Here is a 16713-nt window from a genome sequence, read left to right as displayed (position 1 = left end):
CCGTTGGTAGTTTTGAATTCTTCATTTTGTAATAACTCTTCTGAACTTTTTTGACATATAAAATAACATAAACGATTCTTGGACAATGTTATCATGGGAACAATGTAAAGTTCAAGTCTACATGTTCATCTGCAGCACAGTGGATCCTGCCCTTTGTTTTGATCATCGGTTTTTCATAATACCCCAAAAGTACCATACATTATAATTTCTAAACTGTGTCTGTGAGGAACAAAAGTGAAGCCACTCCTGAAGATTGAAGTTGTCCCCCAAAATACTCAAGCCATAGTCCCCTTTTCCTAACCTCTTTCTCAAAACTCCACTTTCATATGCCCCCAGCCCCACCAGAAAATAATTTTGTAATCAAAAATGAAATGTATGATTTTAAAGGAACCACTCATTAATAAGAGAATGTTTGATTAAAGTCTGGGTTTTAAAATCAATAGTCTGGAGCCAGATATTTGTAAGATAGTCTGGGCTTGGTCTCTAATGAACAGAATGTAGATCATGGTCACACTAACCATGGTTTAGGCCTTGAACACCCTGGCATGTTTTATTATTTAGGACTGTAAAATGTATCACAATTCAAAAATCAAAACATGAGTCAATTTTGGGTAAGTTTTACAAAATGTTAACCATGTGTACTTGTTTTCCATCAAAAAAAATTGAAAAGGTATGAAACAAATATTTTGAAAACTTGGAATACTGTATTTTCAGAAAATGTATGTTTGCATTTTAAAGTATTTCTTAACGATTAAAGTGATAGTTTCAACAAGAACAACATATAGGATTCGCGCTGCCTCTAACTATACTGGGCAATCTGGGTGGGCTAGTTGGTAAGACAATGCTCTAGAATTGCAAGGTCATGGGTTCAAATCCCACCCTAGTAATATGCCTATGATTTGTTTCTACTACAGACACTGGGAAAGCACTGAGTATATTGCTAACACACATTGATGTATATGGGTAAAACCAAAAAATAATACTTTTTATCCCCATGTTAAACTTCCATCTATTAAAACAACATATCTGATGGATTAATTCCTTTCAAAGAGTAGCATTCCTAAAACAATTGACGAAATGGATGATGTGCAATTTAGCCAACATAGGCTCCACATCTAATGAATAAAAGTTGCTGTGACTCATGTGCCACCCCCATGTTAGTTTGGAATAGTCCGTACCCACCAGCATTCTAACAAAACCGCAGTATGTCTGCAGTACACTGCCCACATGCCTGACTCTGATTGCTTTGTAGCGCATACCACTACTGGAGTGCCTCTGCTTTTGGCATGTAGCCCAGGCCCCAAGCAGCAAGTGCTCTTAACTGTTTGGAAATGTCGGTCAGTCACACCGAATAGAGTCGGCAGATGATGCACTGGTCTCACTTGGTGAGTCTTATTGCTAGTTGCGGGACCGCGCCGCACCACCAGGGGATACAAGATTGGATTTGGTAATCAAAAGGAATTATTACTTTGTATCGGAGTTTAGACAAGGCATCAAACGTGGCTAAGTGCGGAATGAAAGGACTGTTCTCCAAGAACAAGGTAAAAGAGTCTGGATTTATTTCACTGGAAGAGATTTTATGGTTGACATTTTTATTGATGTATTTAGTCACTTGCTTTTACGTTGTTTTATTGGATTGATGGTTGCGAAGTGATGTTGGAAGTCTGGCCAGTAATTTTCCTGAAAGCTTTTCTGTTTTTGTGTGAATTTCTTTTTTAACAAGGAGGTTATAAATAAGTTTTTGGTTGGTCGAAGTTTTCAAAGTTGTTTCTGTATCATCAAAGATGTTTAATTGCCAGTAACTTATTGTGGAGTGTTGGCTGATTCTAGTTACTTAGTGACTGTCATTTAGTGCCATAGATTGGCATCTTATCTGTCCAATTTCCTGGAAAAGACAAATCAACAAATATCAGTAATGATAACAAGTATTGAACTTGTTTGCAAAAGTTTGTCTGGTGGACTCAAGTTTGGAAAAGGTTTATCTCAAAGGATACTTTCTCAAAGTATTGTGTTGGGTTTGGGTTGGATAGTATTCCACCCCAGGTTTTTCTATTTATATTCTTGACAGAATAATTTAACAGCATAGGTGATGACATTTGTAAATAATACTTAGGGTTTAATGTAGGGTTTAACTACCAAACCATAATGAATACCATTGAAGCATAGTCTGTGATATAACAGAAACAACACTTCTTTCTCTCAAGGATGACATTCTTTCTTTAATAGGATTCATGTCTTCATAATGACTGCCATTTTGATAACCTATTTGACAATGAGATACTGTAATCAAATTTTGTAAGTGTTGTGTTTAGGACCCATCCAGTAAGAGAAAAATGAAAACTTTCCTGATAGAAGTTTTGCACGTTGCTCATCATATCTTCTTCATGATTTTTTAAGTGATTTCCCCCAATCCCCGAAATCATGTATCCATCAGTGTGGCAACTCAACTCCACTAAAAAACAATAAAACGTGTCTGTCCAGCCAAGCGTGGGTTGATTTCTAGTACTGAGTCACTCCAAGCATGCTCCATGCTCCAAGTCAAAGGAAAAGAATTTGGATATGAATTTGAGCCCTTCTAGGTTAGTCTTGTAATGTCTTAGTTATCTTGTCGTGTTTGAGTAACACCATGGAAATAATGTGTGAGTTGTGTTGGTGTTGAATAGAACTGATGGTGTAACAATTCCAAACCATCAACTCATGGTGTTATTTTTGTAGTGTCACCATAAAACCTGCTTTGTATTCCCACCTTCAAGTCTAGTTAACTTCCAATATTGTTTTTCATCCCTTTCCTTGTTCAACTTCCTCCTTGAGTATCAAGGAGATAACTTACCAAGCACGAAGATAGAAGTTGTTGTTGCAAGCTATAAAGAACAAGTTGAAATTGTGTGATATAAGATCAAACATTCTGAACTGAACATACAAGTGAAGACGTTTTGATGACTGGACATTAACCACCCCCGTAGAAGGGATTGAAATTTGTCACTTTGAGGATTATTTAATGGGTTAAGTGAAGATGTTTGTTTGTCACTGGTTTGGAGGTAAATTTAACTTGATACAACCTTAATAAGGTTGTGAACTTTACAGAGGAAAGCCTGGCTAGATTGCAGTCAGGTTTGATTTAAATTTCTCTTATTGGAATTGGTGGGGGAGTGAGTAAGAAGGTGTTTATTGCTCTCAGCAGCATGTTACTATCAGTCTTTCCCTTTGATGTGTGTTCCTGGTATTAATTTCTCTATCGGCTCAGGGTGAAGAGGAGGGCAAATTGAGTAGACCTTTCAATGAACCTTCATCTTTTACCGCCACCTCTTGTTGACAAATCCAAAGGGGTTTTGCTGAGCAGTGTTTTTGTGTGTGTGATGGATCTTGTTTTGCACAAAGTAGCAGGCCTGATACTTCAGAGGCAATGAAGGCGAATGCTTCCATACCCCCTGCCCATTGCCTTGGTGCCATTCAAATGCTCTACAGTAGAAGTTTACAATCTCCTCATGCCCCTTGGTAAAGGGAAAATGCCTTGGTGCCCTTGCCCTTTCAAAAACAAAACATACAGGCCTGAAGTAGACTTGAAAACGACTTTGAAATACTTGTGTCAGATATTACAATCTGGTCTAGTTTAGATTGTGATTACTTTTTAAATTCACACAAGAATAGGAACATGACATATGTATTTTCCAGTGGCATTTCGATTGTCATGAAAGTAATTTTCTTCACCAGTTGGTGAAATATCCAACTGGGTACAATACACACTCTCTAATCAATTTGATACAACATGTCATGGTATCAAAACACAGCCTTGAGCAAGTGAATAATGTCAAGTTATCACAGTTTGTATAGGCCTACTATCACCAGAAATTAACTTGGCAGCATCCATATGTCTACACCTGGTTTGTCTGGCTCTTGAAAAAGAGGTCATCCAATATAGTCAGACACTTAAGTAAAACCCAGACACAGACATATGTATAGTTCAGTGTTGAGTGCAAAGAGATGTTGTCTTTTAACTGCTGCGCAAGTGGTGAGTTATTAGGAATTGCTTGGTTGAAAATGACATTAGAAAGTATGTTTGTGGTTGAATTGACAAGAATCCAAGATTTAATGTTATTTTTATGGAAAAGAGATGCAAGCAACAGTGATTTTTATATGAGATGTAACTGTTCACCTATGACTTGCTCTATTGCTATGTTCAAGTGGTTCAACTGTTGGCACAATATTGTTGATTTGAAGCCAAGGCAGACTTATGATAAAGTTAAGTACATTTTTAAAGCCATTGGACCTTTTCGGTACAGAAAAAAAAGAAAAAGTTCACAGATTTACAAATAACTTACAGGGTTTACAGAAGGTAGTGGTGAAATACTTCTCTTGAAATATTATTCCATGAAATGCTTTACTTTTTGAGAAAACAGTAAAACAATATCAATTCTCGTTAACAAGAATTACGGATTTATTTTAAACACATGTCATGACACGGCAAAACGCGCGGATACAAGGGTGGGTTTTTCCGTTACTTTCTCCCGACTCCGATGGCCGATTAAGCCCAAATTTTCACAGGTTTGTTATTTGATATAGAAGTTGTGATACACGAAGTGTGGGCATTGGACAATACTGTTTACCGAAAGGGTCCAATGGCTTTAACCAAAGACAATGAGATATTTTTTAAGAAATCTTTTTTGGAGAGTTCTTTATTGAAAAGGCAAATTTGCTCCCCTTTTTTCAAGCGGTTTTTAGCTCTTGTGTTTTTGTTAGTTAAAGCAAATTCACTGCACATTTGTCTTCCATATTCTGGTTAAAACAAAGATCATGGGGAACTCTTCACTTCTGGTGAGATACATGGGACCTAATCAATTAGCAAAGCTTAAGATTATGGTCTTGCATAGTGAATCCTGGAAATCAGTAGCATAACATTCCCCAAAGCAAACTAACACTGTATGAGATAGACAAATAGAATACCAATTCATCTGACCACTTGCTAATGAAATAGAACTCTGAAATAGCTTTTTAATATGCACTGGCACGGAGGGTCCCATCTCCCCCCTCAGGTGCTATATGTTAAACCAAGAATGGACAAACCATTTTTGGGATAAGATATGACCAAAGGTTGATGATGGTTCACTGGAAAGCATTGGATTTTTGGAGAGGAGAGTTACGAGCCCAGAGATAGCCCCTCTCTCACCCACCTTGCCTCCCGGCATGTCAGAAGACAAATTTACATTTGGAATTGAAAATGGCAAAATATCTGGAAGGCTTTTGGTTGTGTATCAGTGAATCACTATCAGAATCTTAATCACAACATATGTGTTAGTCACTTCAGTGAAAACTGTATGAAAATCGTAATTTATTTTTCATAAGATGTTATTTGATTTTGAATGCAAGATGTAAAATTAGACTTAAATGATGTAATTAATTAAAACTTAGGGTCATTATGGAGTACAACAATCATACAGACTGTTTGTATAATGCTGACTAACCTTTTATGGTTACTCTACCATGTCCCCATTCCATTCCTGATGAAATATTATTCCACTTTAAAATAATAATCCCGGGCAGCAGACAGAGAGAATGTACAGTTAGTCCTTTGTTGAAGAATTGTAGCAGGTATTTTTATTGCTTTTTCAGACATGTACATGCACTGATTGACCCAATTGATGTTATTCTTGCATAGTCACTTATTTATGAAAGGCCTATGTAAACACCTCCTTGACATTATCTACAAGTGTGCACAAATAATCACCTCCTACAAAGGGGTGGTACAACACCTAGTCACTCATATAGAGCTACCGATTGAAAAAGAAAGGGTCTATCAAAAGGGACCAGGAACCAGCCATGAACAGTATTCATTACTAAATGTTTTTGTGTGATTGCCTCTGCTAAGCAGAACCTTTTCTCTACTTCACAAATTTATGTGTTTGATGTTCTTCGTGATAAACCCCTGTGAGAACCTTGCGAAAATTTAGTAACAAATTTGACACGGGACACTATTGGTAATTGTCAAAGACCAATCTTCTCACTTGGTGTATCTCAACAAATGCATAAAATAACACACCTGTGAAAATTTGAGCTCGATTGGTCGTCGGAGTTGCGAGATAACTATAACACCCTTGTCACACGAAGTTGTGTGCTTTCAGATGCTTGATTTCGAGACCTCAAATTCTAAACTTTAGGTCTCGAAATCAAATACGTGGAAAATTACTTTGAAAACTACGTCACTTCAACCTCTCCCCATTACTCCTTACCAAGTGGGGTTTTGTGCTGATAATTATTTTGAGTAATTAATAATAGTGTCCACTGCCTTTAAAACAATTTGGAAAACAAGTTGCTTGTTGCTGTTTTGTTCAAGGAGGTTACAAAATGTGCAATGATTTGGCACTTCTTAAAGGCTATGTAACAATATACCCAAACGATACGTGACTGATAGTTTTGTTTGTAGCTTTAAAAGGTGAAAAGTGTATGGTGTTTAAAATCTGATTATATTACAACATGGTTTTATCATCAGTACAGCATTCATGTTGCAATTATGTTGACTCTTGGATCAAAATATGGTTTTGTAATCAGATATTTATTTTATTCTTCATAATGACTTGCCCCCTGTGTCTCTAGGAGCAGCTGAAACTTTACATGAATGAATTCATGGGGGAAGAAAATCACCAGTAATGACCACCATGGGTGTACTGGGCCCAATCTCATGGCTCTGCTTACCGTAAGCACAAAATCGGCGCTTACAGAAGCAGGGAATTCTGTGCTTACCCCAAGCGTATTTCACAGGTTAGCGGCGAATTTGGGCTTCTGCGCGTGTGTACTCCACGTTACTAGGCATTCTACGCTTACAAGGCTAGGGCAGAAATTCGGCGCTTGCACGTAAGCGGGGAATTGCGATTGTAAGCGCAGAATTCGGCGGTAAGCAGAGCCATGAAATTGGGCCCTGTTAGTCCACTCGTACAAGGAGAATGGCCGAAAATGGTTCCCATATTATGGCTTGTATTAACATTCATCCATAAAGGTTTGATAGTCTGTTTGAAATGATTGAAAGGTGTACAGAGATGTCTCGATGTCATTTAAGGGTTCCCTAAGATGAAGACTCTGTTGTTTGAGATTCAGCTGTTATAGTGACTAGCCTGAATTATGACGGTCTGTTATGTATGACTTTCATCGTATCAAGTCATTTGACAGATTTATTGTATGTGTGTGTCCCCACCAGTATGGCTGGCAAGTTTATGGCTGTGTCTCAAATTCAACTTGCTGAGATGGCATTTTTAATGGCTTTGTTTTTTTACAAGAGGATTGTGTAATACATCCACAAAAGTGAATTTTACTGATATTCCCACCCCACCCCTATATAATTGAAACAGCAATTAGTTTTAGCACAGTTAGAGTTGGTTGTGTTGTCGTTTAGCCTTTGAGAAAGACTCTGCTAGGGTCGTAAGGCTGTTAACTGTGTTTTCCAGCTATACCAAAGGTCCGTTTAGTTTGTAAGCAGTTTGCAAGAGCTATTTTTATATTCATAAATACCCCAGACAGTTTCTCTTGATGGAGAGCGCGTCACATGGGTGTGATAAACCTTTTGTTAATGCACACTGGAGCTCTGTTTATGCACACTGAGCTGGCTTCCGCGTGTCGGGCGCGCAAGATTATCACGCGAAACGCGCAAATCATAGCTGTCAGCGTGTAATCTTAGCGCGAGCGCATACACACAACCCACGCGCCTCGAACAGATTCTTCACAAAGTTTTGGAACAAAATTAATAAAACCTTGAATTTTCAATTGTTAAAGTGTCTATAACTGTATTTGTTTCCGTTTTTTAACAAAAGGGCATTTATGAATGGGAATAAAAGAGTAGTGACTCGTTCTTCAACGTCCGTTTAAAATCTTGCAGGGTCGTTGCTGTGCGATAAAGGCCCTCGCCTCTGGCTCGGGCCTTTAATCACACGGCCGCCGACCCTGCCGACTTAAAATGTACGTTGAAAAACTCGTCGCTGCCCTTTTATTCCCTTATTTTTTTTATAGTTATAGGACGAACATTTCCCGGATAATATAGTTAAAGACACTTTGATTTCCCTCCCATCTTGAGCAAAAACCTTCTGAACAAAGATCACTGGTTGAGGAAGTCTGGATAGTGTTGTGGATTATGAACCATGAGTTTTTTTCTGCACAGGAACACATACATGTACACCTACCAATAATGATTTCAGTTGACTTCATGCCTGGAGTATGTCACTACAACTGTAGGGGTTCGCATTTTGTGGAAGAGAAGGACAGGTGTCTATAAAGTGGTTTTGTTTTGTTATGTTTAAGGTCATTTGTCTGGGTTAATCATTTTACAGTTGGTTTTAAACCTTCCAAGTAATGCTATAAACAAGGCTAGGTGTCTCTAATTGGCCCCAAACACAGATAAAGAAGCATTGGCCGACTTGTTATGACCACAAACTGCTCAGTTATAAAGAAAGACTGGAGGAGTTGGAGGTTATTGTGCTTTCATTTTGGTTTTTAAAAAAATCTCAAAATTCCAATATTAATCTTTTCAGGCTTATGCTTTCACAATGCCACAAAGCCTGAAAGTTGGGTGAAAAGGGCAACCCCAACTGTCACAAAGTACTCAAGTCATCAGATTTTACTCACAAATACTACTTAGGCCTCACAATCCATTTTGAAGAGACAAGAAAATCCCTCTATAAAATCTACAGGTTTTTAAAATTATTCTTAGAGCTGACCTTTCAATGTGGCGGTACTACGTCATGTTTTTGCTTCTGAATCAAATCTTCAGACATCAGTGTTGTTTTTTCATCATTTGGTAAATTTATCTGCAAATCAGGCTTGGCACTTTAATCTCTATTTGATGAAAAATCAAGATGGAGTGAAAAATAACACTGTAGAAAAAACTTATCCTTGACAGGTTAGGAGGGATTATATTTGTGCAAGATGAAGAAAAGATATGTAGTTAGACAAGTTGCTGCTTAGTTTGCTCAAGATGATTTCAGAGGCTGTTATCTCAGCTGTTGTTACCCCCATGCTGCTGTGCCTGCCTAGCTGTTGCATCATCTACCCCTGTTGCTGTTCTCATCTGTTATATACTGCTGCTGCTGCTCAAGCCTCTCGTGTACAGTATCATCCTTTCATTCAGCAATTTCTCTTAAAAATTTCAAGGAATTCTTTCTGAAATTTCCAAGGCCATCTGATTTGCATTCTAGAGAGCCGACTTCCAAATATGTATGCCGTTGTGAGTTTATTGAACTCTGTGTAGCCCTTCGGTTATACCTATCCCGGTGTGGTACAAAAGGCAGCAGTAATAGAATCATCTTTGGAGTTGAAATGATTTTACCATTCATATGCAACCAATGGTTTGACTTGAGTATTTGTATTTGTAGGTCGAAACATGGAAAAGATATCAATTCAAAGCCTAACAGCTTGTATTTGTAGTAGTTCTGTATGTTTTAATAATTGAAACAAGCAGATAATGTCATTATTCAGCCCTTTTCTAACTAACAGATTTCTTAAATTGTCCATGATTTTTTTTTTTTTGAAAAGGCAACAAGTGAGCACAAAGAGGTGAATTGAAAGTTTACAAATGGACCCTCAGACGCCCCCCCCCCCCCTTGTTTCTCTAGGATTAGCTCTGGAGGTTTTACACCTATATTTAACTATAATACTACAGAGGAAGAGTCCTATATGGGGCTATATAGAGGGAGCAGACTTGCCTTAAGTATGAATGATCTGTCTAAAGCTTAGGGCCGATCCATCACACAATGATCAATAATGAAAATCCACACAAGCTTCTCTTATAGCATGATGTATCATAATGGTTGGGGGTATGTCAACATTTGATTGTGACCCATGTATGACCCATCCAATCCCACAGGAGGTCTACCACATGGTTCATGCCATGATTGATTGGGTCACTGACTTTAGAAAACGACTATGACCATGGCAGACACTGGATCCAAAGGAACAAAATAACTATAGAGGTACTATATTGTATGATCACACATCCCCTCAGCCAGGAGTAGTATGGAACAACACATTTCCATTATAGGCACTGGACACCTTTAGTATAACTGTTAAAGACTGGTACTCTAACTTGGTGTATTTCAACAATGCATAAAATAACAAATCTAAATTGGTCATTGAAGTTGCAAGAAATAATTGAAGGAAAAAACACCCTTGATACACAAATTTGTGTGCCTTTAGATGCCTAAAAGGCTTCAGGCCGCCTGAAGTCTTATAATATTTAGGTGAGAAATTACCTCTTTCTCAGCCACTATATTACTTCAGAGGGAGCCGTGTCTCAAAATGTTTGATACTTCAACAGCTCTCAATTGCTCGTAACCAAGTAAGCTTTCATGCTAGCAACTGTTTTGAGTAATTACCAATAGTGTGCAGTGCCTTTAAATGTGTTTCTTTGAAATCACACCTTCTTGAAAAATGCCTTGAGACAGAACTTCCAACATTCCTTTCCAAGTGTGAGGCCAATCCAATCAACTTTCTGTTTTGACATGCTATTTAGTTTCCTGACTTCAATCAAATAACATGATCTTCAGTTCTTGGTCTCAAACGTTTTCTTCCACGATTCATAACTTACACACAATAGTGTTCGCAATAAAATAAAAGATAGGCCAACAGTATTTGAGGATCTGCTTGTGATAGATATTGATGGGTGTTAAGTTCTTAGTGCTGCTTAGATTTGTATGTGGGGCAATCTAGGCAGTTATCAAAATCCGTTTTCTCTGCAGTAAATAAAATCTTCTTCTGTCCTCAACCAACACATTTGTCTTAAAGTTTCTTTAAGAACTGTCTTCAGTTTTTATTGAAGTTTATGACATAGTGAGAACAAGTCCATTACAGTGAATTCCCTATGGTAGATTATGCACTTATCAAGTGTGAAGGAAGATTTAAGCCTTCTGTCCTTTCCTTGTGTCTTATGAAAATGGAAGGAACATAAATTACTTTAGTTGAAGCGGGAATCAAGATGGAGTTATCTTTAAGTTTAGTTCACAGAGAAAGTGAATTAAATTTTGCCTTAATCTTTATCTCTTAAATGTTGTTGTGGCCATGGGTTTTGGGAATGGGCCGAGTTTGTTTTAAAAATGCATGTACATCCCAAACACTTGCTGTTGGAAATCTAATTAAACAAACTGACAAAAGCTGAAGAAAGAAATTCATATATTCAAAGCAAGGGGATAAAACTGTACATGAAGTTTACACATCTAGTTTAAAGAGCATGTTTGGATTTCTAGTACACACAATTTCCCCCAGTCATATTATATTTAACCATGCTTTAACTGTCCTTTGAAAGTCTAACCCTCAATGTTGCTTCAATGTCTCTATTCCCCAACTAGTCACCCGATCGTATCATCTTGACACGCTAACCTCCAAAACAAGAAAGACACCGACTGAGTTGTTAAACCCCAATCATACTCCTTACAGTGTCCAGGATGTCAAACTCTGATTTTGTTCCAACGTCCGTCCCCAAAGCAGTCATCTGATCTTATTTTTCTCTGTACACCAATTTCTCAAGCTCTCTAAATGATAACGAGAGCGAAGCAGGGAGTTATAGCGTTCTCATCTGATACCCTGATCATTGCTTGATCCACCTCCGGGCATGATATACAACACGTCACAATCTCACTACCCTACAAACCTAAATACTCTAACCAACACTTTTTCTAGACCCATCTTACACTGTCCCACTGTATGGCAGTCACTATACATAGTATTAATTCAATCAATAGGTACGTGGTGAAAATGTAATTATCCGGGGGACAGGTTGACAAGACCTTACATAGATTTGTGAGGATCGGATGACCTCCACAAACCAAATATTATTGAAATGAGATATTGAGTACCCCCAGGTATTCTACAGAAGCTTGACCAGATTTGTATTTTATTTTAGGGGGGTGGGGAGTAACCTTCATATCATGTTAAAGGAGCACCCTGACTGTTAATGTCGCGTTCCTTGTTTTCATCTGCTGATGTGCTTTAATGATTTCCAGGAGATATAGCCCTAAGGTGCTGTGTGGAGGATTTCAAAAACACTGGACTGGAGCATCTGTTAAGATGCACTCTTGAATGACCATGTAATGTTTTGATTGGGAATGATTGAACCAAGAACCACAACATGACAATGGGTTGGGGTTTGATTTGGGTTTTAAAAGATTTTTTTTTCTTCAGTTCAACACTGATACTTCACTTTGAAATTGATAAACTGTATTGTGCTATGTATCTGAGGTGCTAAGGATATAACTTTATGGCAGAAACGCTTACAATATTAATCATTTTAATTGGCAATATATTAAAAGCTATGTTTCTGTTTAGTATTGAATCCATTTTATGGGGATTTTAAATGTAATAAATGGAGATACTTTGGAATGAATAGTCTTAAAGTTAGCAAGTTTTGCTTGGTATTGAGGAGCAGTTTCATCAAACAGTTAATCTGTCGCTGCCCAATAAAAACTGCCTCTGTGGCTGAATGCATCCAGTTGTGCATCATCAATTTACTCATCCCATGGTTCATCCTCCTGCTAGAACCTCGCTTGTCATTTTTCATCTTGCAGACTTTTTATTTATTAATGGTTTATACTTTCTACTACATAAAGATCCACCTGGTGTGGACTGTCAGTATTGAATGGACAATTAGGCCTCTTCTACTAAAACATGATGATGTCTTTTGGACCGTTTTTTAAGCAGTATGAAGGTCAAGGTTTGGGCAAGGAAAGCAGTTGCCTCCGTGAAATTGCATGCCTAATCAATCATCCAAGCCTTTAAATGTCTTGGAGCGATCTTTTATTCATTTGGCGACAAAATGGTGACATTGGATCTAAGGTTGATCAGGTTGGGTTTGAATTACTGTAAGGCCTATAAGAAGATGACTTCAGCCAGCCAGATATCATGATAAATGCTTGTACTAATACATATTCCTGACTCATGCTGGTAACAATGTGTCAGTATCCTTCAAATTGCTTCTTCATTTGTTGATGTCTGAAAGCTACTCCATTGCTGCTAATGATAAAGCTGTTGATGAAATGTCAAGCATTTACAATTTCTTCATTTGGAGTAATCAGAGAGAAATTTAATTTGTTTTGGTCTGTCCTATTTCTTGTGTTGATTATAGTTTGCAAACTTAACTTTTGCTGTTTTGTGTTAAAGATTTGAATGCTTGAATCCATTGTGGGTGCATTTAGGGGGCCAATTGAAAACTTCTGAATTGTATCATATGAATAATGCTGTCCAGGTTATTTCCGTGCCCAGGACAATCTCAAGTTATCTTCACCCCCTATTGATTTTTGAAGAAAATGTCTATGGTGGAGATTTTATTAAAAGACTTGGGTGTGGTGGACTGGAATGGAACACTGGGAGGAGGGGTGGGGTCCATGAAATATACACACTGATTACCAGAGTTATCAGAGTACTGTTAAAAGTGTCTCTCTCAAAAAAGTCTTACGGAACCTTGACTGTAAGGCAACCTTTCCAACAGCATGTTTTGGTCATCATTATTTCATAAGAAATGTCAACATCTAAAGATCAGGAACATTAGTGTTGTGTGTTTTCTTTCACCTGGTGCAACTAGTTATCGTGAACCATAATGTTGGCATGAGTAAGCAACATTCGTGTTGACATTTAGCTAAAGGGTAGCGAGGGTAAGAGGGTAGTAAGCTGTTGGTACTCGAATAGCAGCGTCCGACTCCGAGGCTTTGATGAGAAATTCTGTTTTGTTTTGGGAAATCCTCGGGTGGATCCTCTGTGTTGATCATGATAATGACACCCCTTATGTTTTCAATGAATTCTGGATTATTGTGTGAAACTATCAATAGCTTAAATCAAATCATAATGCAGAATAAGCCGCACAATATCTCCGCCCCAGTGGACTGGCTCAGAGTAAAAGTACACTTCAGCAAAAGAGTGCTTGCGTGTATGCGGTCATTATTACATGATATCATTTTACCAATAGTGTACTTTGTTATTACATGTATTAGGGTATTAGAACGAACAAGTATTAGCTACCAGATGGACAATCAATTTGAAAAAGAAGAAGTATTCGATCATATGTCCTGTACTTTGTCCAATCACAAATTCCTTCTCACACTACCACCAGTATCTAGGACCCTAGCTTATCAGGGAATTTCATCTTCTGACCGTTCAAATATGACGGCTGGTAATTCAATTACTGTACACATTTCAAAATCAGTCCGGGTTCAATAAATTGGAATGAGTTATGCTGGTGTGACGTATATTGTCTTCCTATTGATGGTTTACTGTTGTGGTGCTTGGAGGTGATTACTTCACAAAGGGATTCCTTCGTGATATCAACTTGGGTTCATTGACCTGTGGTCTGTTGTTGAGTTGTGGTCCTCTCTGAGTCCTTAAAGGAACACGTTGCCTTGGATCGGTCGAGTTGGTCTTTGAAAAGCGTTTGTAACCGTTTGTTGAAATGCATATGACTAGAAAGATATTTTGAAATGGAATTAAATGATCCACACAAGTTTCACTCAAAATTGCGTGGTTTTCCGTTTACCTCTTCAACTAACACGGTCGGCCATTTATGGGAGTCAAATTTTTGACTCCCATAAATGGCCGACCATGTCAGTTCGCAAAGTAAAAGGAAAACCACGCAATTTGTGTGGATCATTGTATTCTACTTTTAACATCTTTCTAACCATGCATTTTATAACAAATGGGTAAAAATGCTTTTCAAAGACCAACTCGACCGATCCAAGGCAATGTGTTCCTGTAAGTTGATGGTCATCTGAGACTTGGTCTTGGATTTCCTCAAAGCAAATTAAACCTTGAATGGTGAGAAAGAGAAGAAAAAAAAAAAAGGCTTATATGAGAAGGAAAAGAAGAAAAAAAAGATTTTAAAGAGGCAAAATAATTGGGGAAGAAATAGGTATTTGAATGCAAGTAGCTCAAATTTGTTCATAGAGGAAGAAAACTTGACAATATTATTCAGGGATGAAATTGTTCAGACTTTTGGCTGAATTCAGACTTTTTATGTCGGCCTGGTGAAGAATATCAGACAATATTTGTTCCACAAATAAAGAAATCCTGCTCATTGGTCTACTTCTCTAGTGCTTTAGATACTGTTTCCAAAAGCTCCTTGGAATTTATAACCCCAGGGGTTACCAAATGATAGAAATTGCATCATTTCAACATACGTTTGAATATGTATCCAAGTTTCAGACTTTTTCATTAGTAATGACTCTCACCCCTGATTGTCTCTGTTATTATGTAGAAATTACAAAGATAATTTAAAGTCACCTGGAAATAGAATTTTTTTCTTTCAAACATAAGAGTATATGCTTACGAACAATAAAACAATTTTTTTAGTAATTGTTTGTCACGATTTATATGTTTAAAAAATATATAAAGTTGTTTGGGGGGCTGACTCCGCCTACCCCTTTTGTGACGTCAATCGAGGCAGACTTTGCCTGCAATGCGTATAGTAAACACACATGCAAAGTACATGTACGTCCAAGTCGTGAGTTGGTACATTTCAAAAAGTGTTTTTCTGCATTCAGCAGCAATACACCTGGTCGGCATTGCCGGAAAAAAATAAAAAATACATGTACTTTGCAATTGTGTTTACTCTACGCATTACAGGCAAAGTCTGCCTCGATTAAAGTCACAAACAGCGCCCTCTCGGGTCGGGGTCTACTCTTAAATTTGTAAATAACATAAGAACTGATTTTTTAAAACCTTAGTTAACTGCTTATTCACATTCCACTCATCAAAACACATATATTAGTGACAAAAGCTTTATTTTGAAAAAATACCACTTCCAGGTGACTTTAAAGGTAGAAGAATTTCCCTACTACGTGACTATACTTCATTCTAGAACAGGAATGTTGTATTTCTAAATTTGTCTATTTCTACACAATGTCATCCCCTCTGTACTTTTTTCAGATTTTAAAATAAAATGTTGTCCTTTGCCGACCTAGCTAGCCTGTAGTATTCAGACTCAAGTGACCCATGTAAATACTTGATATCTTCAGATGGTGTTATTCACATTCATTCACTCCTTCTCTAGTTAATACCACCTACAAATCACAACCTGGCTATCAAAAAGAAATCCTTGGAAATGACAAGCACATCTGTAGCACAGATGCCAGACTAGCGAAACTGACATTTATGTCTCAGGATAACTGGCTTGATTTCACTGAGATGTTACAAATATTTCCTAGATACTTAAAAGCGAACAGTTTTAAAGACCCTGGAAGCTATTGATAATTGTCAAAGACCAGTCTTCTCACTTGGTGTATATCAACATATGCATAAAAGAACAGACCTGTGAAAATTTGAGCTCAATTGGTCGTCGAAGTTGCGAGATAATAATGAAAGGCAAAAACACCTTGTCACACGAAGTTAAATGCTTTCAGATGCTTGATTTCGAGACCTCAAATTCTAAACCTGAGGTCTCGAAATCAAATTCGCGCAAAATTACCTCTTTCTCAAAAACTATGTCACCTCAGAAGGAGCTGTTTCTCACAACGTTTTATGCTATCAACCTCTCCCCATTACTCGTTAGCAAGTAAGGTTTTATGCTAACAATTGTTTGAGTAATTATTAATAGTGTCCACTGCCTTTAATGTCCACAATAGATTACATATCAAAATTGATTTCCTGTTTTTGGTGTGGGTATTAAACAATCATATTGGGTTACCAGTTTCCTGGTAACTTTAGATTGACTGATTGGTTTGGTAGGGTATGAGCTCGATATAGAAAATCAAATCCGTTTTC

General features: G+C 37.6%; 1 protein-coding gene across 3 annotated transcripts in view; it reads left to right on the top strand.

Moving 5' to 3' along the window:
• Positions 1-16713, top strand: part of LOC139946962 (four and a half LIM domains protein 3-like) — a 141734-nt gene that overhangs the window by 65361 nt on the left and 59660 nt on the right. The window contains exon 1 of one of the 3 annotated variants that reach the window (XM_071944755.1): positions 1282-1541. The exons of the other annotated variants lie outside the window; for them this stretch is intronic. Coding sequence (XP_071800856.1) covers positions 1515-1541 — 27 coding nt within the window. The 5' untranslated portion in view covers positions 1282-1514. Of the gene's footprint in view, positions 1-1281; positions 1542-16713 lie in introns of those variants that run through there. 3 annotated transcript variants of the gene reach the window in all.

This window comes from Asterias amurensis, chromosome 14 (genome assembly GCF_032118995.1).
Source record: "Asterias amurensis chromosome 14, ASM3211899v1".
In the NCBI taxonomy this organism is placed as follows: Eukaryota; Metazoa; Echinodermata; class Asteroidea; order Forcipulatida; family Asteriidae; genus Asterias; species Asterias amurensis.
The sequence above is the reverse complement of the archived record's forward strand: the minus strand, read 5'-3'. Positions and strand labels throughout refer to the sequence as shown.